A 25,117-nucleotide genomic window follows, 5' to 3' on the forward strand; every position below is an offset into this window, starting at 1 on the left:
GGGCGATGGCTCACTCATTTTGTACGTCAACACAGGAAGCCAAGGATCCGCCATTTCCATCACCCGTCAATTACCACACCTATTGATTTTAAAAACTTAGAGGGAGGAATCAGGTGTTTGTCTTGTTTTATTTAATACGAGGAAATCTAATTTATGTGTAAAAAATTAAAAAAAAGATTTTTTTTTTCAGATCTTGCCTACCTGGCTTTCAATGAACACTAGAAGTTTGCTTTTTTTTTTTTTTTTTTTTTTTATTTCAAGTTTAGTAACAGAAAAAAGAAGCCGACATCAAAATGTTTTAGGATGCTGATAGAGTACATGTGTGCTTTTCAAAGCTTTTAAATAACAGATGGTGATAATTTACTATGAGAAGGCTTACTTAATTGAGAAGGATGTCCGTTATTGGAATGTCCGTCATTGACTCATCGTGCAAAGAGTTAGGATTAGATCCCTTGCTCTGGGTGGGGGAGCGTACCTACAATTATTACTGCTTTTATAATCTGTGGAATGTACTTTGAGTTATTTCTCAGGAATTGCACGTCTCCTACCTCTAACTCTAGTCATTGTCGGTGATCCGATCCACCTCTCCCCTAACTGTACAATCATCTGAAGTGATGTGATGTATGGAACATGGAGGAGGTCAGCCAGCAGCTGAACTTCTATGGTCCACAAGGTCTCTGGATTCATGGAGAAGATCCATCCAAGCTAGAGCTCTTGAAGCATAAGCCAGTTTGGCAGGACGTGTGTCCAAGAGATGCTATGCTGTAGGACTTGGTGACCAGCCATAGAGATAGAAAATAAAGGAAAGCTGTCTCCGTGACACCCAGTGATGAGGACTTACAGGACTAGGCTGGCTGTTTCCTGCAGCCTCAGCAAGAGTAAATCCTCTTTCCCATGATCATATCCCTACCCTTCACCGGCCAAGGTGACAAAGGCTAAGCCCCTGCCAAGTCGTTCTCACCCGTCTGCTTCCATCAAAGACAGGCAGGGCTCCTCCTGGGGTGCTGAAGCTTTGGGAATGTAGCTCTTCATCCTTTATCCATTCAGCATCCTGCCTTCAGAGGTTGACCTACCTATTCACACCCACAGCCTCTTACAGTCCTGCCCTCTTTTGTCAAGGCCATCGCTCACCTTCTCAACCGGGAACACAGCCTGGTACCTGACTCAGATATTTGTTGAATGGCCAATGAAGGAATGAATGAAATGCTCTTCTCTCCACCTTTGCCTAGCTAATTCTTCCTTCCCTCCCAGCACTCCCTCTACACCCATAACTCTCATATCAACTGTGGTTAGTCGCCTCGTGTCTAGTCTTGCCCCATATAATAAAAGCTCTGACTCTTTTTGTCTTAGTTATCGTTGTTTACAGCAGCTAGTGTGGTGCAGGGCACATAGTAAGTTGTCCATACATGTGGGTTGAATAAATAAATTATTTATTCTCTTAGATTTACTCTCGTGTTCCTTGTCTCGAGGTTCACGAAACCACTGCTTAGTCTAGGCCGAGTGGTTTGTTAGGGCGCCTGATACACAAATATGGCAGCAAAGAAGTGTCCTCATGGTGGCTTTGTCCTGCTTACGGAAGTGAGATTTCTCGTCTCTGTGTCTGTCTAGGGAGGGTCCTAAGTTCAGCTCTTCTCTGTCTCATCTGTCTCCTCTGCTGGCAGCGGAGGCAGTTACTTGGTTCCCAGTTGTTTCGTTTACGTTTTAATTCTACCCTCCTAAGCTTAGAATCATGTCAGCAAGGAAACAGTTTCTGGAGGTATTTCTCTCTCCTGCTCTTTTCCTGTCTCAGGGAGAATGGTCAAATCATTTCCTACCCAGGTAAGCATTTCCAGCTCTCGAGGACCTACATTACCACTACTGGGGCGCTTTCTGTCCGCCTCTGGCTCTCTGGGAGCTCCATCCCTCTCCATAACCCCTTTCCCCTCTCCAATGACGCCCCAGTGCAGTTGTTCTCTGGGGCGACCCGCATTAGCTTAAGCTTTGCTGTTTTTCACCTGCCATGTCTTCAGGCTCCCTAGTCCTGGTTGCTTCATTCACAGCGTGCTCATTCCTTTCCTGGCCAGCTCACCCGTGCAAGCACAGGCACACGGAAACGCTGCACGGGACTCCTTGGCTGAGGTTACCCACAAAATTGGAGGTTTCCTCGTCCCCGGGATACTGGCTAAGTTTAGCAATTCAAAAACGAGAAGCTAGCGTGTCTAGATGACAGTTACATTAGGGGAGTTCGCTTACGTTATGCAAGAAACAGTCTTGTTTCAGAGGAAAACCTGCAGGCTCGGTGAGGGCAGGGAGTATTCACCTGTGTATTCACCTGTGTATTCAGTTCCGAACAGTGTCCGATATGTAAGGGTACTCGAAAATATTTGTTAAAATGAAACAAAAAGAAGTGTTGGAGTCTCCATGCTCCACAAGAAGAAATTTCTTTCTTTCTTTCTTTCTTTCTTTCTTTCTTTCTTTCTTTCTTTCTTTCTTTCTTTCTTTCTTTCTTTCTTTCTTTCTTTTCTTTTCTTCTTCTTTTTTTTTTTTTTGGAGAAAGCCAATGACTTAGCATAATCCTCTGTGTCTTGTAATATAAAAGAGCTATTTATTCCTTAAAAAATATAAACATGTGGAGGCAAACCTGACCCCGTGTCAACTAAATGCTTATTTCGTTATACCTACTGAACGGAAGAGCGCTCACTAGAGAAGAGCTGTCTTACCGATTTTGACTTCGGTATTCTAAAAGCACTTATAACCCAGCTTATCTCCCTGCTGTGATCTTTTCGTACCACTCTCTAACTAAACATGATGCAAAGGTAAAATGTTTTGAGTTATTCTCAGTAGTTACCTATTATTGAAGTTGCTCTGATCATTTTTGTACAGTAACATGATCTGAAATAACAAAAAGTTTAAGTGGGAGAAGCATGGGTAGGTCAGTTCATTGCTTCCGGGGGCGGGGGGTGGTTCTGAGGGCACAATGGAGGCTTTTTCATCACCTACAATCTCTTTCCCCACAAAGGATCATTTTTATTCATTAACATTATGATCAACATGCAGCCCTGATAACTTATTTTTAAGCGATATATTGTATTTAAATTGCAGTAGATTGTCTAATAGCTTTTTGCTAGCAAAGAATCTTTTAGGATTCAAAATGCAAATTGGACCTGGAAAAGGAAAATTATTTTTAGACCTATGGCACTTTAACTGTAACACAGTTTCAGGGCTTTCAGTTAACAGAATGTTTTGGGTTGTGAGTTTTGGAGGAATCCCTGTTGGAAAAGTATTGACTGTCCGCTCTTGGCTGTGAGCCATTCATTTAAATGGGCTATAAGACAAGGCTGAAGAATTTCACTAATTTGGGGAGAGCCAAATAAGGATTATTATTGGGGGTCCATAAGACTTGAGATTTCTGTGATTATCTCAACAAATTCTAAAAGTCAGGGCCAAATGAAGTGAAAAAATTCACATAGCTATACTCATGTTATAGAGCAATTAGAACCTTAATTGGGCATCAAAAAGCCCCCACCAACTGGTTGCTGTGTAATTTAATTTGGATTATCTCCTCCTGTCTGTGTAGCTTCTGAAATTCCTTAATGTTATTTGGTTGTGAATATTACTGAATTAAAAACATCAACTTAAAATTAGATCTATGCCATATCTAAAGTCATATTGGCGATCTTGGACACGTAGTCATTCTGTGCCTAGATCTCCTTAAAATAGAGGAGATGTGTCTCACTGTGTAGAGCAATTAATAAGGAAAAGAAATTAAATCCAGAGAGGCAATTTAACATCACGGAAGAGCTCAGACTCTGGCCGCCACTGCTTGAGGTCAAACCTTGGTTTTGTTGCTCAACAACCATCCTTAATTTCTACAGTCCTAAAATGGGGCCAAAAACAGAGTTGCTATATACAGTTTAATGAAAACTACTTTTAAAGAATTTAGAAAAATGCCTCTCGAGCCATAAGTGCTTGGTGCCTGACACGTGTCAACCATTGACTAGTAGTAGTAGTAGTACTAGTAGTACATGAGCATCTCTGATTGAACCCAACTGAAGATCCTGTAGTTTACACTCTACATGTGAATCTGATAGAGAGTTTTTCTGTAAATCTGATAGCAAATGGATTCCAGGTTAACATTTATAAGTATGTGCATGCTCACGTGTGTGTTTTTGTCTATATATTTAAGGTAAATTGGTCACATGCACATATAAAATAGTTAGAAACTAACTATTCCTCAAGCTTAAACACAAAATAATAGGTCTCCTTTCTCTCTCTCTTTTTTTACTTTTTATTTTTTAAGTAATCTCTACACCCAACATGAGGCTTGAACTCACAACCCTGAGATCAAGAGTTGCATGCTCCATCAACTGAGCCAGCCAGGCACTGCAGTTGGTCTCCTTTCTTGAGCATTGCAGCTCTACAGAGTAAATTCACTGTGCTTCCCTCAGATCTACTTGTATAAATCCACAGTTTCTGAACAAATGTGTAGTGATGGCTTTTCTTAGTGCTGATCAGACTAGTATAAGATTTGACCGTGGTTTAGCTGGAACTTAAAGAGTGGTTGACAGGGAGTGGCTGATTAAATGATAAACCAGCAATCTAGATTACATTCACCCCCAAACTTTCTGTAACCAAGGTATCAAAAAAGCAATTTGGAGACAAGGATTTCATTTAAAAGTGAGGAGTGGACCGTGGAAGAATCCGGAATGTTTGTAACAAAAACCATTTGGTTTTTATTAGCATTAGTCTGTGTGCTTGCTAATTTTCAATCATTTTCCCTTCAGGAATGGTCCCCTAGATTCTAGTTTCCACATTACTGCCTTTTGAATGGAGTCCTTTGTGACCCATTGTGATTACATTGCATTTTCCTTGTGTTCTTTCAAAACGTTCTGACTTTGCCTTAATTTTGGCTGGGGGATGGTGGGAGGAGGGTAGCAGCAGGGGAATGAGGTCAGCAATACTTTCTGAATGTTGTCAAAAGAGATTTCTAACTTGTCAAATTTGCCTCATAAGTAATATCAGGCTTAGTGTCTATTAATAAAACAAACATTTAGGACAGGAGGTTGGGTCAGAAACGGGTGTCCTAAGGTCTTTACAAGAGCATTTGTTCCTGGGCACCCCAACATTTCTCTGACCTCTTCTGGCCACGCCCAGAACAGTCATAAGTCAGGCTGATTATAGTGATTTTAAGGTAACGAAATGAAAATGTTGCATGGTTGGGGTCAGAAAAGCCAAGGGCTTAGACTGATTTGGAGAGAACAAGCTGGAAACGGTCTTGTCACGTACCATTCCCTAAACTTTAGCTCTATGCAGAGTAAGAGGGTCAGGACAGACATTTTTTCGTAGAGTAGGGCGTGTGGCACTTAGGTTGTAAATAGATAACTAACCTATCTAAAATGTTTGACACTAAAATAGAATTTTAGTAATTGAGGATGAAATCATTTGAATCCTTTCCCACCTAATTTTGTTGCCTATTTTGTACATTTTCTGGGTAGTTTAAAAATCTCAAAGGAAAAACAGACAAAAGTATTGTCGATCCTAGTTATTTGCGAATTCCCTATTTGCTAACTCCCCTACGGGCTAAAATATTTTTGTAACCCCCGAATCAACCCCACAGTGTTTCTGAGGTCATCTGTAGACCTGAGCAGATTGGTGAAAGAGGGGAGTTGCCCTACATGTGTGTCCCCCGGCTTCAGTCCAACAAGGACTGTAAATAAGAATCCTTTTCTCGGTCTAGTTAGTGCCATAGTCTTCATTTTTTGTGTGCTTTTTGTTGGTGATTTCCCACTTTAAAATGGCTCCCAGACACACTGCTGAAGTGCTGTTAGTGTTTCTGAGCACCAGAAAGCTGTGTTGTGCCTTACGAAGAAAAAACCCTGTGTTAGATAAGTTTTGTTCAGTCATGAGTTCTAGTGTTATCGGCTGTGAGTTCAGTATTGATGAGTCAAATATATATATATATATATAAACCAAAATGTCTTTTGGTTAAATAGAAACACACATAAAGCAAGATTATGTATTGATTAGTTGATGAAAATGCTGTGTAATCAGAGGCTCATAAGACCCTAACCCTGTATTTCCCCAAGGGTCAATGACTCTGTACTTGCTTATTCAGTGTTAGTTATGACTTTAGAACAAACTCCATCAAATGAAAAGAATTGGCCATATTCATAATTCCCATGTATTCGTTCTCATGGAGAAGCACCAACGATATACTAAATAGGAACCACTATTAAACGATGTTAAGAAAAAAAAAAGATGTTAAGTTCACAGTAGAATGGCACAGCACAGAGCTTTATGATATCCAGTTTATTTACTTGCTACTTGTAGCAATCATATTTATTTCAGATTTCTCTTATTTTACTGACAATTTCCCAGGAACACTTGACACATGAAGAAATTTCTTTAACACACACACACACACACACACACGAACAGAGCACTAGCCTCTAGGGAATGTATATGTATAAACACTGAAATATTTCTTGTGCTTAGTGCCAAAAATCTTATTTTCAGTTAGCAAACTATTGATGTTTTTGGAAAACAGAGTACAGGGACACCTGAGTGGCTCAGTCACTTAAGTGTCTGCCTTTGGCACAGGTCATGGTCCCAGGATTATGGGATCGGGCCCTGCATCAGGCTTCCTGCTCAGTGGAGAAGCTGCATGTCCCTCTGCCTCTGCCCCTCCCCACCCATCACCCACCCCTGCTCATGCTCATGCTCTCTCACTGTCTCAAGTAAATAAATAAATAAATAAAAATCTGAAAAAAAAAATAGAAACAGGGCACATAGGTAGGAAAGAGGGATCTTGTGGCACGGAAGCCATTGGCATTCAAAGGCAGATCAAGGATCGCTTCTTCTTGAGGAGACATGTAGAGGAGTTCCAATGTAACTGGAGTTTCATCATGTCTCATCATGTCTGGCAACTGGTGGAGGAGCTGTGCCTCTGGACTGTTGCCTGAGAGGCCTAGGAGGCTCTGGAGATTAGAGGGAGCTCATCTTTGAGGAACAGAAAGTCAAGCGCAGCACAAATGTCCCTTGAACAAAGCCTTGCCCATCAGAGAAGTAATTCTGAATAGAGGGCAAGTTTTGCTATGATAGTCTCCCCAGAACCAGGCCTATTGGTCGTTGGGGTTTTGGGGAGAGGGATGCATAGAGGTAAAATATAAGTCAGCTATTTACCTGAAGGCACCAGGAGTCTCCTTGGGATGCCTCCAAGACAATAGCAGATGAAAGAAAGGCAGTTTCACACAGTTCCTACACCAGGAACTGGCTCATGGAGGGGGCTGGGGTGAGAGGTTGTGGAGGCCTGGGGAGAGTGCGCTTGTACACAGGAGACACACGTGTGACTTCCTGCAATACTGTGCTGGGGCCTTATAAGGGCCCGAAGTGCACTTAGAAATATTTGTTGTCATGATGGGAGCCCATTCACACAGCCTGGAAAGGCAGGAAGAAAATGCCCGATTCATCTAAGTGGGAGACTGTGTTTATGTTCTGATATTGGATTCTCTTGTCCTCACTTTCCATGTTTCTCTTTTTTCTAATCTGATGATTTTTCCCTTGGCTGCTTATGAGAACCACTTAAGAAGCCTTAAAAAGTGCCTGGACCACTTCAAAAATTCTGGTTTAATTGATCAGGGGTGAATTTTGGGCATCTGGATACCTAAAAGGCTTCTGAGGTCATTCACATGGTTAGCCGGAGTTGAAAAGTACTGCTCTGAAACGCGTCCCTGAGAAGTTTCGCTCTCCGTGATCCAGTGGATCACCCCCAAAAATGAGTTAGGCTGGAATCCTGCTACATGCCCACTTCAGGAAGATGTGCTTCTGGGGGTGCCTTTGAGTGCAAATGGGCTCCATGCCTCTTGCCTGTCTGCTTGCCCTGCTGTGAAGAATTCATCCGTTGTTGTTGTTGTTGTTGTTGTTGTTTTAACCTCTTCCTTCTTCCTGGGTACTACAGACCCTCCTAGGCTTGATGTTTCTCCTACCTTTGACCCAGAGCTACTTCCTGGTCATACGATTGCCATTGGGGAAGGAGAAAAGCTGTGCTTACAGAGTGGCTGGGAGGGGAGGAAGTGGAGGGCAAGAGGAAAATAAAGAGTGAGAAAGAAGAAAGGGAGAATGCAAATCACTGCTTCTCACAAAGCTCCACCTGGTCTATCCAAAATATGGAGGGAAGAGAGTGGTGAACTGGGAGCCAGGGGAACCTAAGTGCAAGGCCTGGGGCTCCATCATTTACTAGCTGCTTGATCTCGGGGAAATTACTTAATCTTGTACAACTGAAAAGTGGTGAAGCCCAAGGATTCAGAACAGGACCGCCCGATTTAAGGATCCCAAACATTTTCCCAGCTTATACAGCATCTTCTAATCCATACCCACACAACGGACCCTTGGTAATGAATACAGTAATTAATAACTTCCCAGATGGTAGTTGAGCTTGTTTTAAAATTCCGATAGTCAAGTAAGTTGGGAGAATGTTACAAGAAGATTAGTTGGGAAAAAAATGGTGTGTCATATATTATCAGCCTAGAACATTTGGAATTGTCATTCATAAGAAATAAGCTCATTATTAATAGAAGATTACTTTTCTTGTCTTTATGTGACTATTTTCTTAAATTAAAAATGCTTTTTTTTTTCTTATTGCAAAAGCAATGCATGCTCATCTAATACAAATTGGAAAATAAAGATAAGCAACTAATACAAAATTAAACACACTCATAATCCACCAACCCAGATAGAACTGCTACAAATGTCTTTTAGACTTTCTGTGCTTTTATGTAGATTTTTAGAAGGCATAAATACTGTTTCTTTCACTCCACAAACATCTAGTCAACAACATTCTGTGTCAATACATTTGCCTTTACTACGTCGTTTCTTTTTTTTTTTTTTACTATGTCTGCTTATTAAGGTGAATAATTTTATTTGTTTTTAAACCACATTTGTTTACTCAGAAGTCAGAATCACAGATAAGGAAACATCTGAAGAGCCCAGGTGTGGTTATGTGGAGAGGTTGAGTAATTCAAAACAAAGTGCAAAATACAAAAACAATTACAACCAGTTTGACAGTTGTGTGTCTGTTTCCTACAGCCCTTCTACCCACAAGTCTACCGCTGACTTCAAAGAAAAGTCAGCACAGAGGAGGTCCGGAGGATAAGGTGCAAAATGAGAATCAAACCCACGATAAGAGATTAAAGGAAGCCTGATCAAAGACCCGGCATAAAAGTGCTAGCCCATGACTTGCCTTGGCCCATGGCCCCAAAATATTCACCAGAACAGCGAGCTCTCTTTGAAGTGATTGGAAGCGCCCATGCTCAGATGAGCTCTCTGGTCAAAGGGAAATTTAGAAAGTGGCGCAGGAAGGAGTTTGCACGGTTGCCTCTCCCTATCTCTGGCCCGCATAGTCCTCACAGATTGTTTCAATACCACTTCTTTGGTTTGTTTTCCAGACACACGTAGTTTAACTGGGTGTCAAGTACAAACTCAACCTAAGAGGGGAAGGATCATTTTTTCCCTTTGTGGGAGATGTGAAGAGTGTAGAGGCATGCACATGGCAGTGGATTTGTGCTCGTGAGCATAGAGCCGCTCCACTGCTCCTCCTTTTCGTTGAAGGTGTTTGAAAGAGCAGCAATATTTCCAAATTGACAGTGAGGCTTGTTCGTTACTGTCCTTGTTCGTTCTACTTACTCATTACTTGTTCACTGTTCTTCCCTCCTCAGAGCTTATTGCTTCACGTAGTGTTAGGACATAAACCATCCATTTCCCCAGGGAGAGAAAGAAAATGGAAGTGCTCCCAAAATGGCAGTTGCCTCTACAACATTCAGTTTAAATACTTAAAAGTATTTTACAAGACAAGAGTTACATAAAATTACTAAAAATGTATGCTTAGAACGTCTTTGGTTAGCACTTCTTTCAGGCTCCAATTTTCTGGTTTTTCACTTTACATGGTAATTCTCCAAGTGTTTAAAGGTCTTTATTTTCACTTCCCCTGTCATCATATCTTCATTTCCTACAACGTTTAAGGGAATTACTTTTTCTGTCTTTTTAAAGTCAATTCCCTAATCTCTACCTGATGTTTCAAGTTAGAGTTTTTTTTTACTGACAAATCTTGATGGAGTACAGCATTAAGCTCTGTAAGAGGCCTAGAAAGCGCATTCCCTTCTTTTCCAGAACCACAGAGTCTAGATGAGGGGATAATGGTTTTTCCAAAAACAACAAAAATGAATATGATGGCAGCTGGTACAGATTTTGTAAGGACAGTCCTTCGTGAAGGAGGATTTGAACTGAGCCTTGAAAATGCCTGAAATCTCTAAACATGAACAGATTAAAAAGGGTATTTTTAATAGGGGTCAACACACCATCATCAAGTCACAAGAGCAGAAAGTTATAAAGTGTTCACAGCAGAAACTGAACACAGTCATTTAAGTGGGGGCAGACGGCACATGTGAAGAAGTAGGGAGAGAGAAGCTTCACTAGATATATCAGAGTGAGAATATGTTGTGGCATTTGGATATTTTCTTTCTTTTTTTTCCTTAATTTCTCCCAGAGTCATTTATTCCATCTATGATTTTACTTGTTTTCTTTTTATTCGTGTATAATTAACATACAGTGTTATACTAGTTTCCGGTGTGGATTTTATTATATATTTGTATATGTTTATGTATTTTCTGGACTTTATTATAAATGCAGACGGAGCATACTGAAAACCTTGGAGTGGAAATGGCATACTGAAATGTTATGGCGACACTAATTGGACTGGCACACAGGATGGATTGGAGCGGGGAGAGATCTGGGGCCATAACTTGGGCAAAAGGGCATGGATAGAGCCTAAGAGAAGGAAGGCCCGAAACAGAGCAGAAACAGTGGGCATTGCAAGGATGGGATGGACTGGAGGCCATGAATGAGAACTGGTCTGACCTGCAGGAGCAGGGGAGGGGGGATGTGTAGGAGGAGGGAGTAAGGACTCACAGGTGACTCAGTACGGTCATCACATATAACCACTTGTGCATGCCTTTTATGAGGTGATGGGAATACAAAGAGGCTAAGTTCATCAGCAGCATGGTTAGGAGGACAGAGTAGGTGTCCACAGGGAGATACCTCATCTGAGCATTAAGTACTGTGTATGGTCGTGAGCTCCCAGGAGGTCAGAGAAAGAAATACTCCCTGAAGTTTAGAGTCATGGGAACTTCAGGGAAGAGATGGGACATATGCCAATCCTTGCACAGTGGGTAGGGTTTGGGAAGAAAGGGAGGAGGTCTTAGAAGGGTAAGGTGAGGGAGAGAGAAGCAACAGCACCTGGTAGAGAAACACAGGAGAGTTTGTGGCACATGGAGCAAGCCCATCTGGTTGGAGCAGAGAGTTTGTGTAAAAACACAGCAGAGAGGGGGCACTTGGGTGGCTCAGTGCCTGAGCGTCTGTCTTTGGCTCAAGTCGTGACCCCGGGGTCCTGGGATCGAGTCCCACATCGGGCTCTCTGCAGGGACACTGCTTCTCCCTCTGCCTGTGTCTCATGAATAAATAAATAAAATCTTTAAAACAAACAAGAAACAGGGGTGGGGGGTGGAGAGAGAGAAGGTAGAAAGAGACTTTTGATTAGTCTAGGAAAGATCTAGAGGCCAAATCATAGAGTTTTGTAATTTAACCTGGGCAATGTCAAGCCACTGCCATTCTTCCGGTAAGAGAGTAGCTAGTAAAAGTGCATTTGGGGAAGTTTAATCTGTGAAAGGTGTCTGGAATAGACAAGTAGGGAGATGGTACTAGCAAGATGCAGAGTTGGGTGACTTGTAGTTAAAAGGGAGTGAGAATATAAAACGATCATGACAAGAGTATGGAAAAGAAGTTGAAGAGTTACCCAAAAGCCTAAAGGGAAGAGGGAAATACAGAGTTTTACCCAAGGTTCAAACCTGGGAGGCCACAAGGAGGGGAGTGGTCTGGAGACCACCCATAGCTTAGCGTCAAAGACACGGAGCCAGAGGTGGCAGCCAAAAACACCTCCAGGAGGTGGTGAGAAGTAGGGGCTTGCGATTTGACCAGAAAATAGACTTAACCATTTACAGTTGAAAAAAAAAAAAAAAATCCACACATCTCAGCAACATTTTGAAGTTTTTAATTAATTGAATTTATTTATTCAGAAAGCGAAGTGTTTTCAAAAGCTCGTTTGAGATCTTCTACTCTCTTGATACAGATGAATTCTCAATTGCTCTTTTGTTTTTCCTGTGAAACAGTTCTACTTGTGTGAGAAAAAAAAAAAAACAGGAGGGAGGACAGTGGGAAGGTTTTCTCACTCTTCCAGGTGTAGAAACTGTGGGCGTTGGGCCTCCATAATATCCTCCTCAATGGCAGCAATTCATATTTTATACATCCTTCTACCTGATTGCAGCACCTAGGACACATCAGAGTTGCGCACAGTGGAAATACTCAGTGTGGGCTCATTTGCATTTTCATCGTACTTTGCAAAGATAAAAGAGTGGACATAAGAAAAGCTAACGAGCTTACAGCCAATTTTGTAAGGACAGACTCTACATAAACAAATGCAAATCGGATGTCAAATTTGAATTGCAGAAAATATTGTAAGCAAGGTCCAAGAAGTAATAATGGCAGCTTCAGATCTTTCCCACAATGACAAAATCCATGAACAGTCCCACAGGGGGGCCTGGTGGGCTCAGTCGGTGGAGCATTCGACTCTTGGTCTCAGGGTTGTGAGTTCGAGCCCCATGTTGGGTGTAGAGATTACTTACAAAAAACCAAAGACTCAAAAAACAATCCCACATCCCTGAGAGTCTCAGAGACATTCCAAAGTCACAGCACCTTGACGAGTAGAGTCAGCAGCTGAAGTTATTCGGGCGAAGAGTCACCTTGTGTCAGCCCTAAGCTCGGGCTAGCTTAGGCGGCCTGGGATTCTTTTATTTGTTTATTTATTTTGAACTATGAACTAGCAAGAACCTCATCTATCTGAAGGTGGGGGTGAGGTGTACCATGGGAGGGCCGAGACCTCTCAGGAATACACCCAACCAAGTATGATAAAGGGAAGGAGGACTTTACCCGCATAGTCATCATTTTTCTTCAATTGATGGTTGTATTAAGTAAGGAAAGGGAGTGTCAGGCCAGTTGACTTGATCATAAAGGAGAAACAACAGAGCACTTGTTCCCCCTTCCAAACTACTTCAACACCCCCCCCCCCCTTCATTTTATCTTCTTTCTCTGGTCTTTCAGCCTGCTCGACTGATCCAGAACATGGATGCCACTGCTGAGCCCTGTACAGACTTTTTTAAATACGCCTGTGGAGGCTGGTTGAAACGCAACGTCATTCCTGAGACTAGCTCCCGTTACAGTAACTTTGACATTTTAAGAGATGAACTTGAAGTCGTTTTGAAAGGTTAGTGGAGTTTGTGTCTATGCATCAAAGATTTCTCTCTTAACATACCCAGTTTTTTAAAGCTGCAACTCTTAAGCCATTACAGAGAATGTCACAGGAGATTAAAGGTGATAACCCCTCCAGGTTTTGTGGCTCGCCACCAAGTCACTCTGAGGGTGGTAACGCTGAAGTGGGTATGTTGGCATCTCAGCATTTCCCCTTTCACTTGGGGGGGCACGTACGATGCCCCCATGATAAACCTCTGTCATCCCTAGAGGTGGGGTGGCCTCTGTGTGCCATTTCACATTAATAAGAAATTAATGATTGCCACTAAATGCCACCTCCAGTGTCTTTCCAACCCTGGCTCTGGGGTGAAGTCAATATCAGGTCGGTACCGTGTTGAAGACGTTACTCACATTTGCATCCCGGAATAGGTATATTTATTCTAACCCAGCTAAGACATTCTCCCTGGGGAAGTTGAGGAAGTCTTGTCCGCCATCCTTCACCTTGTGTTCCCCTCTTCTAGCAGTTACTTTGTAGAAAAACAATTTTTTGCTACTTTTCAAACATCCAAACAAGTAGAAGAGTTTGGTCGACGTATTTGGAGCATGAGCAGTACAGTCACACGAAGATCATTATTTCCAGCCATCAAGAAGACTATCGTATTAAAGTCCATATTCCTCTGCATTATTTCTTTTTACTCTCGATTTCAAAAAAAAGTAACTTATGTATGACAGAGCAGTACGCATCACTGTTCGCAAAAATAAATAAATAATAATGATAATCTTGTCCAAAAGACTTTCATCTAACTTGGCTCACGAAATCAACTCCCAGTTCTGCGCTAGGAATATAGGAATCGCGGTCTGGTGAGCGGTGTTTATCCTGTAGGGTTTTAGGGTGAGGGAGGGACTGAACGCACACACACAAAGGCAAGCTTTTTTCCTGGAACTACTTTGAAAATGTTAATTATAGCTGCAAATGAGCAGTTCCATTGATGTATTTTATTAAATGCTCGGTTTCAGATGTTCTTCAGGAACCCAAAACTGAGGATATAGTAGCAGTGCAGAAAGCAAAAACGTTGTACAGATCTTGTATAAATGAATGTAAGTGCTCTCCATTTTATTTCATTAACTGTGTGCCAAAATATGTGAAGACTTCATAATGAATTCTATTTCTATTGTTTTCAAAAGCTGCTATTGATAGCAGAGGCGGACAACCTCTGCTCAGTCTGTTACCAGATATCTATGACTGGCCAGTAGCAACGGATAATTGGGAGCAAACATATGGTAAGGCAATTTTCCTTCTTTTTTAAAGAATAATTTCCACGTGAAACCTGTGTTGTGATAGTATCATATTAATGCCCTACAGCTTCTAAAAGCATATTTCACCTTCTGTTGCTTTAGGTACTTCTTGGACAGCTGAGAAGTCTATTGCACAACTGAATTCTAAATATGGGAAAAAAGTCATTCTTAATTTTTTTGTTGGCACGGATGATAAGAACTCTGTGAACCATATAATTCATGTAAGTTTGTGTGGCCGACAGCCAAGGCCGTCTTTAAATTTTAATAAAATGTCTACACACATTGTTGTAATTGATGTTTAGAAATAATGCATATTCTCATTTGAATTGCATGAGCAGTAGAGCCATAAATTCATGCTCTGTCCCCGATACCTGGATTCCCAATTTTGAAAGTACTTTCCTTTTTTTTTTTTAAGGATTTTATTTATTTATTTGAGAGAGAAAGAGAGAGAGAGCATGGGGGCAGAGGCAGAGGGAGAGAGGGAGAAAAGCGGGCTCCCCCCTCCAGCAGGGAGCCTGATGCGGGGCTCGATGCCAGGACCCCAGGATCTGAGCCAACGGCAGATGCTTGACTGAGTGAGCCTCCCAGGCACCCCAGAAGTATTTTCTTATGTTGTGCTTTAGACATTTATCTCTCCTTTCTACTACCATAGGTCTAGATGCTGCACCTTCATGTCATAAAGTAAAGAAATGGCCTCCAATGTAGAAATAGCACTTGATTTCTCTGTATGTTCATGAAAGGAGCATAGTTTAGTTTACATAAGTAATGCAAGTCTAGAAACCAGATATTTCTAATTGCTTCCAAAAAGAACGTAGAAGAGGGATTTTTTTAATACAATTTTGGTTGTTACTTAGGAATGTCTGAACTTTTTTTTTCCAGTGAAAGTAAGTAAAATAATCTTTTAAAATGGACTTATTAGATTTTTTTTTCATATAAGCCATTCATTTAGGTTTACTGCAGATGCTACCTAAGATGAGATGAATACTTAGTGAGTATGTTTGGAATGAAATTTACAGAGCTTTTATTTGGTTTCCTGTAAAAGAAAGTACCCCAAAAGTTGCTAGCCACAGATTCATATTTATGTCACAACTGTATGAATCTTCAGGACCATTTTTATGAAAAGCATAAAAGGGATCGAACCCAGCTCTCTTCTACAGCAGATCTCTTTCTCCCTTTCTTCCAAAGAATTCACTTCTTTGGCTCTTAAGTGCCAGCATCCTCCACGATCACCATAAAGAGATGTCCAAGGGAGAGTTGGGAGGTTGGAAGAGGAATGGACGGAGCCCTACCTGTGGTGACACCTTCTGGCTCTTTCCATCCCCATCCTCTGGATTCTATTTCTTTCATATTGTCCTGGACTCTATAGCTGCCGGCTTTCTCAGGCTAACCCGCTCGTGCTCTAGGGTGCCCCATAACCCGTCTAGCCCTGCAGTGTGCAGGAAGCTATCCCACAGAGCTGTGCGTGTGCCCAGGTGGCTCTCACTGGAGGCCCGGGGACTCTCAGAGCCGCGGGAGCAGAGCCTCATTTCCTCCTTCACTCGCTCAGCTGCCAGGATTTGAGCAGAGCAGGCGAGAACCAAGGAGTCTCCTTTATCCCCCTACAGTAGGGGATGTTAAAAAAAAAAAAAATCTTTGGCAAGATTTCCACCAGCCAGACAGTTCTAGAGTTACCATAGACGTTTCCACTTTTGGGGTGGTTTGGTTTTGTTTTGTTTTCCATCCCAGTTAAGGGTGGGAGTCGAAGAGATCGTCCCCCAGGAGGGCATATTAGAATCTCAGGGAGCCAAATGTCCTGTAAATGTGTCATTTAGAAACTCCCGATGTTAGATTCTAACATGTTTTTGTCCACCTGTCCCTTCTGTTTTGCATTAAAAAAATCCTTCCCAGTGCATTTTCATTTAAGTTTTCTCTGGTTTTCCTCCAATACCTGCAGCAGAATCTTCCAGATTACCTAATTACCCATCAGTGGAACCCTTCCAAGTAGTGGGGAAACCATTGCCCCATCTGGATTCATTCACTCATGGTCTGATCGTCACCCCTATAAACAGCAAGGACACTAGGATCTTGCTCGCACACAGACAGCTGGGCTTGTATTTGGTCCAACTGTCCCACATCAACTGAACCGTTTCTTTTCCTCTTTGCATATTTTTTTTTTATAGATTGACCAGCCTCGACTTGGCCTCCCGTCCAGAGACTACTATGTCTGCACTGGAATATATGAAGAGGTAAACAAACAAAACCACAAAGCTACAGGAGCAATTGGTGTGAACTTAGAAATAATGAAAAAGATGAAGGCAGACCTAAACGTAGCTGTCTGTGTCCTTCACTCCCAACCAAGACATCACGTTGAGCTTCCGTTGGCTGAATGGATAGTCTCAACAGAATGAATGGAATGCTCTTGAGAAATAAGGAAGCTTGAAATTCCTTATGTGCGGGTCTCAGTGCTTAACCATTTAAGTCCATTAAGTCCCATGACCCACTTGGAAAAGTGAATGTTAAGTGTTGCATTTCCTCTATAAATGGCATCACTTGGAAAAAGCGAGCAGATGAATGAATCATGGTGTCGGGTGGTGCCACGAGGATCCGGGAGACGCATCGTGGCCCACGGTGCACTTTCAGAGCTCATGGATGTGACGTTCAGGGAACTACCGAGGTGGAAACTTTGGGTTCAGGCAAGCCTCTGCCTCCAACACGGGTCAGTGGGCCAAGGGGCATCCTCCGCCCAGGACTGCGGGACGTCCTGCAGGGCTGCGTGGTATCCCAGAGCCCTGCTGCCCTCACACGATGTCCATCTGCCTGGGCTGATTGGTGTCAAACACAACACAGGATGCACGCGGCCCTGTGAGGTGTATCAGGTGTCTGGGAGAGGTGTTCGTTCTCTCAGTGCCGTCCTCATGACGACTCTGTAACTCAGAAGTTAAGGTGATGGTCCTCATGAGGGACAGTGGAGCAGGATGGCTGAACTTCCCACTCAGCTAAAATTGTTAGCTTAATTCCTTTATGCCAAAACCCATTTTGCATAGTTATTAAGTTCCAGTGACAGGGACTAACTTCACTGTATTATCTTTTTGAGGGGCTCCACTGCATTGAAATGAAGGGAAAGATGTGTCATAAAAAAAAAAAAAAAGGCCACAATTAGGAGCACAGACAGTCAGATGGAGGTGGGGTATTTGAGTTCATTATAAACCTAGTTACTGTGTGGGCTGCAGCTATTATAGGGTTTTCGAGCTACTTCCTATTGCAGAGTTGAGGGTGATTGAGGAATTTTGACTCATTATATTTCATTGTCAGCATCATCAACTGGAATGTTTTTCATATTTAAGATTGTGCCCTAAAGACATCAGGTTTTTCCAATCCTAAAAATACGTGCATTTTTTTTTGTCCTTTAATGTCTCTGATATCAAGGATTACCTGGCAGTCAGTGTATACGTTTAATGTGATAAAGTTTTTTTTTTTTTTTCCCCTCAAAAAGCAGCATTAAGATGATGGTGTATTTTTGTGCATTTTATACTCGGTGCTCTCTCGTAGTCTAGAACAAGTCACAAACTGGCCCATTATAGGCTTGAGTCCATATCAAGGCATTTTTGTTTAACCTGTAGTTGTGTTGTGGTTTTAAAGTCTGGATCAGTTGCCTGTAATTTTAAAAATTGTAAGATTTTACTTGAGAATCCAGATCTCTCGATAACTTCATAGGACTGGAAACTCTAGGCCTATATTCCCAAGCGGCAGTGGTTGGACGTGGCTGTTGTTGTGTTTGCTTCATTTGTTCTCCAGGTTCGAACAGTCTTTATTTAGATGATGATGGATTTATATGGACTTCCTGGTCCCTGTGTGTGCTTGAGTTTGTAAGTTAGTTGGGTCCTCGCTAAGCTGTGGTAACGGAGAGACCTAAAAATAGTGAAGCTCCAACAGAGTATTTCTGTCTCCTGTTATCCTACAGCTTCCAAATCCAAAGAACCACAGCTTCTTTGACCACCTTCCTGCTAACATCAACCTCTTGTCGTGTTTTGTGTGAGTCTATTTGGTCAGAGTTGGTTCCCCAATGCTTTGTTCACATTTCATGCCACAGGGAAAAGAAAAGATTCCTCTTTATATAAGGGATGCAGAGGAAGTTGCGTGCAGGCCATTGGTTAGCACATTGTCGTGTGACTACTGCTAACTATCGAGGAGGCTGGGGAACGTAGCCGTAATGTGGGTGGCCATGGGGGTAGGTGCCTCTTTAGAATCTGGTTGATGGGGAAGAAAAGTTCTGCTAAAAACTCATTAGGAAAAGGGAATCTTGGACCCCAAAGGCATTTAGCAGTCCTGCCACAGTTTGCATCCTCTGGTCTGGGAAATACGGTATTTATACCCAAACTACACATCGGTGATCAAATCTAGAATGAGTAATATGGGAGAGGAATCTGAGGCTCACAGGTTTGCCCTGGAACAATCAGCAAAGCAACCGTAGAACCAGAGCTAGAACTTTCGTCCCTGTCTGTTGCTCCTCCCATCAGATCATTCATTCCGAACTGCGGAGAGTAGGACTTTTTACCAGGAGGGTTCTTTGAATGAGCGAGTGGTAGAGAAAACCCAGCACTGGCATTTGCAGCCCAGAAGTCATTGGTTCAAATAAGGTGCCCTTCGATGATCTGGATTTGAGTCACAGACACACAGCATGCTTGCTGCCTTGCCCCGCTTCCGTAGAGAGGGCTACTGGTCCCTGTACCCCTTCCTGCTAACCTCGGTCCCTGGGGTGCTTCTCAGGTCGGCGCTCTAGCTCCCAGCAGCCAGTGGAAAGGAGTTGGCATGTGGGATGACATTCGTCATCCTGGAAACGGGTAATTACTAGAATACTTCAGGACCCTCTTCCTCTTTTAAAATCCATTATTTGGGGAGGGGGGACCCTTAGAGGAGTGTATGTGGCTACAGGAGAAATTCCAATTTTTTCCTTATTGCCCCCATGATATTTGCTCCCGTCTCCCAGTCACTTCCACCTGTAATCCCACACTTATTTTCTATTCTGCATCCCTAGCCAGCTATCAGGTAAAAGTTGATTCTAGTTTTCCCACTGCCTTGCTGTCTCTGAAAAAAGTTAACCCCCTTAAATACTTTTTCCTCAGTGTGGTATTGCTTCATGAAAAAAAAAAAAATGATGAAAAGGATAGGCTAACGAAACGACATCCAGTGGAAGTCATAAAGCTGGAAGAAGTCTTGATATGATTATATCAGTGAATCACTGGTCTGCATTGATTTGCTCCCTTTATATATGCTGTTCCCTTTGCCTGGAACATTCCACACACCTGGATCTGCCCATCCCCCTTCCTTTCTCCTTACCTTTCATTTTTTTAAAAGAAGATTTTTATTTATTTATTTGAGAGAGAGAAAGAGAGAGAGAGCTCGCACAAACTCGGGGAGGGGCAGAAGGAGAGGGAGAAGCAGTCTCGACTTGGGGGCTCGCTCCATCGTAGGACCCCAGGATCATGACCTGAGCCAAAGGCAGACATTTAACCAACTGAACCACCCAGGTGCTCGTCTCCTTTACCTTTTAAAATTAACTATTAAATTTTATTTCTTTGGGACACCTGGGTGGCTCAGCGGTTGAGTCTGCCTCAACCGGGTTCCTGGGATCGAGTCCCGCATCGGGCTCCCTGCATGGAGCCTGTGTCTCTGCCTCTCTCTCTCTGTTTCTCTCATGAATGAATGAATGAATAGATAGATAGATAGATGATAGATAGTACTTCCTCATGAAGGCCTTCCCTGGAACTTTTAACTAGATGAAGATACCTTTTTGTTCCCATAGCACATGGCTTTCTGGATACTTTTTTATTTTAAGTCATTTCCCCTCCCCACAACCCCTCGTAGGAAACTGTAAAATTAGTGGGAACAGTGGCATGTCTCACTGATTTTGTTGTTTTATTTCCAGTATCCAGCCTGGATTCTGACTCTTACTCATGATCAAAGGAATCCTGAATGAATGAATCAGAGGATGAATCAGTGGTTGAGGGGACAGATGGTAGAGAAGAGAGGAAAGAAAAGGAAGGCAGAAACATCCCATTTCTTAGAGGTCCGTCCTAGTTCCTAACCTTGACTTTGGGGCAGACGTGAGCTCTAGAACATCAGTAGCTGATGGACTCTATTGCCCAAGCATCTTATAAACATCTTACAAACCGTGTATCACTTTTCCTCTTTTTAATCTCCAGTTCTTCCTCTGCTATATTCAGTTTGCCTGAGATATATTCACGCATTCGGTGGGTCCTCGACTTGTGGGTCCCACATTATTTTATTGGAAATAAATAAGAAAAGTTTTGAGGTACAACATGAGGTCACCAACTTTTTACCAAGACGTGTGCTCCATCTTTGACTAGGGAAGTCTGGCTTCTTTGTCTGGCACTCTAGCCAGTGATTTTCAAACTAGACCGTGGAATCTGGTTTTGCAGATTATGCTTCAGGGGCTGGGGATGAGGGAGGGTCACACCCCCTCTTTGATCAGAAGGACCCTCATCATAGGTCTTGATCAAATCAATACCTAAGCCCATTTCTCTAGGTCCTCCTTGACCCCCCTTTTGGGGATATCCAGCTCATTCAGATAATCAATCCTAAACCAAACTTCTTATGAACAATGCAAACAGCACAATTATTATTATTATTTTTTTAACAGCACAATTACTAAGAAAGCTTTTGCTGCTTCTGCTTCGTGGAAGCTTGTTTTTTTTTTCCTTTTTTTTTTTCTTTTTTTTTTTTACTTTATTTTGTTTTGTTTTTTTTGTGGGGCTTTTTGCTTTTGATACCCTCCAAATGGAATTTTTGTGTTGTGAAGGCATTCAAAATAGTAAAATGCCTTATGCTGTTACACCAGTAAGTAATGAAAATAGATGAGGCATTTTTTTTCAAGATCTATTTCTTACCTTCTTCCTCCAAGAGAAAAACCTCTTTCTCTTGTTAAAAGACCTTCTTGCCTCTCCAACTTATTATGTGCTTTTATTCTGGCAATTTTAAATGTTATATTTTGAGAAATGCATATTGTATTCATCTGGTTATTCTAAATTTAAATACCTCCATTCCTTTTTGTTTACTCTGTTTTCCCTCTCACATAGAGGGAACATACCCTAAGGCAATAAAAACCAGAAACATATATATATATATATATATATATATATATATATATATATTTTTTTTTTTTTTTTTACATGACAGGATCATATATCTTCTTTTTAAAAAAAGATTTAATTTTTAAAGTGATTTATTTATTTTTTTTAAAAAAGGATTTATTTATTTTTTTTAAAAAGGATTTATTTATTTTTTTTAATTTATTATTTTTAAGGTGAGGCAGGAACTGGAAGTTAGAACTATAGGAGAGCTGGGGAGCGAGGCAGAGGCAGACAGGGAGAGGAACTCAAGCAGACTCTGAGGTGAATGCAGAGCCCGACTCAGGGCTTGATTTCATGACCCTGAGATCAGACCTGAGCGAAAATCAAGAGTCAGATGCTTAACAAGCTGCAACACCCAGGTGCCCCAGGATCATATTTTCCTAATAATTAAGGTTGCACATAGGCAGACTTGAAGAGCTAAATGGGACATTAGAGTTTGGTCCAAACCATTAACCCTTATCTTACAAATGAGGAAAGAGAACCAAAGAAGTTAAATGGCTTGCTTAAACTCACAGATTAAAAGATCCATGTGTCAGTTAAGAACATTAGTTGGAAGCAATGGAAACCTACTCTGATTAACTTGAATGACACACCCCTACCTCAAAGGACAGGAGTAGTGAGATTTGAAAGAATTCTAGCCCTTCCAAGGGTATAAATTTCTATTCAAGGAAAACAATAGGAGAGATAGACATTACCCAAAAAAGGTAATCATCTCATTCTTGGGATTTTTCAATGGAACCAGCTTTATGTGAGGAAGCTCTTGTATATTGACTGACGGACTAAATGGAATGACGGCCTGAATTTTCTTAAGAAATCGCTCACCTTCAGAAGAGTCTCTGAACTCTGTATTTGGGCATAAACTGGAATTGTTTTCAAGGCTTCCCTTTCTTTACCTCTGTAGGTTATCAAGGCTAATTGTTACCGTATCCTCTTTTGTAAAGAACTCTGTAGGTTAGCAACCCTAAATATTTGAGCGTCCCTGGGTTATAGTTATGGTTATGCTCTATGTTCACCTGAGATGTTAGCATCAGCCAGAGTGGTGGTTTCCAAACCTACGACCTCTTCGTGGGTGTCAGAAGAGGGTCTGTGGGGCCACACACTCGTGTCTGCATACTTCAAGACAATCCAGCATGATTTATTTTACGCGCTTGTACATCAACAAAATATTTATTTGCACAAAGCATTTCAGGGCAAAAAGAAAAGTGAGAAAACCTCTGGGGTAGCAGATGAGAGCCAGGGGAGGTGAGGCAGGAACTGGAAGTTAGAACTGTAGGACATAGTGCTCTGAGGCATGGTGGGAAGAAGGAGTTCAGAGTCATGAAGAATTTAATCCTTTTAGAAAAACCGGGAGTTTATAAATAATGGAGATGTTTGAGGGTTGAGGATAGAGGACTTGGAACCTGGCCAAGGATGGTTGGAAGCCAGAAAGAGATGATCCAGGATCTGTTTGCCTGAATAAGAGAAAATGCAGACCAGAAAAGAAGGAAAGAGCACAAGCTGAGGTTTGCAGTCCTTTAGATGAGCAGGTGCAAGCTGAGACTGAGTTAAACCTAGAGAGAGTTTTGTTTGCCCACTTATCCAAAATACAAGCTGAAAGAAACTGTTCCAGACTTGGGCTGAGAATAGAAGTCTGATGACTTCTAGAAAGTGAGGGAAATTTACTTAATATACTGAAATTTTAAATTCATTTTTTTTTTAAACCATAGATAATTATTGAGCTTCTACTATGTGACAGTTACTCTTCTAAGCCATAGAGATATCAGGAAACAAGGCAGAAAAGATCTTTGTTCACCTGGAACTCCCGTTCTAATGGAAAGAGATAGACAACAAAGAAACCAGTAAATACTTTAAGGAAATAAGATGAATGCAGACAGTAGTGTTAGAAAGGAAACAAAACAAGGTACTGTGGTACAAAGTAAGTGACTGGGGACGGGGTAGGTGGATCATTTAGATGTAATTTGATTTTGGTTTTTAAAAAGATCACTCCGGCTGCTGCTGGGCTGACTTGATAAAACAGATCCTACGAGGGAAACTGCTGACCTCATTTTGTCCCCTCTGGGCACCAGGTGACTAGCAGTCAGGATGTTTTACCCAGTCCAGGTACCTGTATTTAACAAAACACAAAGGAGCTTTGAAACTTGAGACTTAGCGAGTATGACAAGACTCATCTTGGTTGTATGGCGTTGACAAGAGAATTTTTTTGAGACGGATTGACCCTGGTTTATAAAAAGAACTATATGCATCTTCTCATACGTGTGCGGTAGGCCTTAGAAGTTACACAAGTGCTCACAGTTCCCAGGCTCTCCTCATTAATAATCTGATGAAAGCCCCAAGGAATCCCCATGCGGGTCCACAGTGGATCCTCTTGTGTCCTGTGTTTCTCCTGCTCAGATCGGATGCCCTTTCCCTATTCTGGTCCCCAGGAGGGGCTGTGTGATTCTGTGTATCTGCACTCCCTCTTTGGGGGAGCCAGTCATTACCTGCTGGCAGCTGCACGCTCCCTGACAATGATGCTTAAATGGGGAAGGGGGAGGAGGAATGAATCTTTTTTTTTTTTTTTTGGAACGAATCTTTTTGATGAGAAACCTATCTTTCCTGCTTGGTGTCCCCTGTGGGTTCCTTCAGGGAACTTTCTTTGTAACTTTATTAAAAATCCCCGGACATCCGTGGCTGAGGATAGCACGGTTCTTGGGCTTTTCAGTTACATCATGCTCCACATGCCTCCCCTAGAAAAGGGAAGGCAGAAAGTTGGTAGGAGCTGGGTGTCCTGGAAAAGAATCTTTGGAAGTGAAACTCCTTATCCTCCCTTAGGTGGTTGTCACACTGAAGTAGCAAAATATCAGCCAGTCTAACTGGAAAGCTATCTGTTCATCGCTGGGTCTTGCTGTCATTCATAAACAAAGATACTAAAGTTGTTGGTTTTTTTTTTTTTTTAAAGATTTTATCTATTTATTCATGAGGCACACAGGCAGAGGGAGAAGCAGGGTCCACGCAGGGAGCCCGATGTGGGACTCAATCCCGGGTCTTAAGGATCAGGCCCTGGGCCAAAGGCAGGTGCTAAACCGCTGAGCCACCCAGGGATCCCAAAGATACTAAAGTTTAAAGGACAATAGTCACATGTCATTGCTGTCTTTCCCTCTGGCAACCAACAAATACCAGCTTTTTTCCAAGTAGGAGAAGCCCAGTTTCCGAAGACAGTCAATTTATAAATGCCAATGGTTGGTCCTGCAAAATGAAGATGGTTCTACTTAGAGTGACAATTCGTGGTCTTAAGTGTTAGTAAATATCATCTCACTGAAAGCACAGAATTCACAAACTCACAAAATTGCTCTTATGGATTTTACCATAAAACCATGTAA

At 41.9% G+C, this 25,117-nt stretch overlaps 1 protein-coding gene across 1 annotated transcript in view; it reads left to right on the forward strand.

Moving 5' to 3' along the window:
- The window catches only part of MME (membrane metalloendopeptidase), a 90,916-nt gene that overhangs the window by 15,637 nt on the left and 50,162 nt on the right, over positions 1–25,117 (forward strand). Inside the window, 5 exon segments of the mRNA NM_001289066.1 lie at positions 13,187–13,348; positions 14,350–14,430; positions 14,518–14,613; positions 14,731–14,849; positions 16,788–16,853. Coding sequence (NP_001275995.1) covers positions 13,187–13,348; positions 14,350–14,430; positions 14,518–14,613; positions 14,731–14,849; positions 16,788–16,853 — 524 coding nt within the window.

The sequence above is a fragment of the Canis lupus genome, chromosome 23 (assembly GCF_011100685.1).
Source record: "Canis lupus familiaris isolate Mischka breed German Shepherd chromosome 23, alternate assembly UU_Cfam_GSD_1.0, whole genome shotgun sequence".
Lineage (NCBI taxonomy): Eukaryota > Metazoa > Chordata > Mammalia > Carnivora > Canidae > Canis > Canis lupus.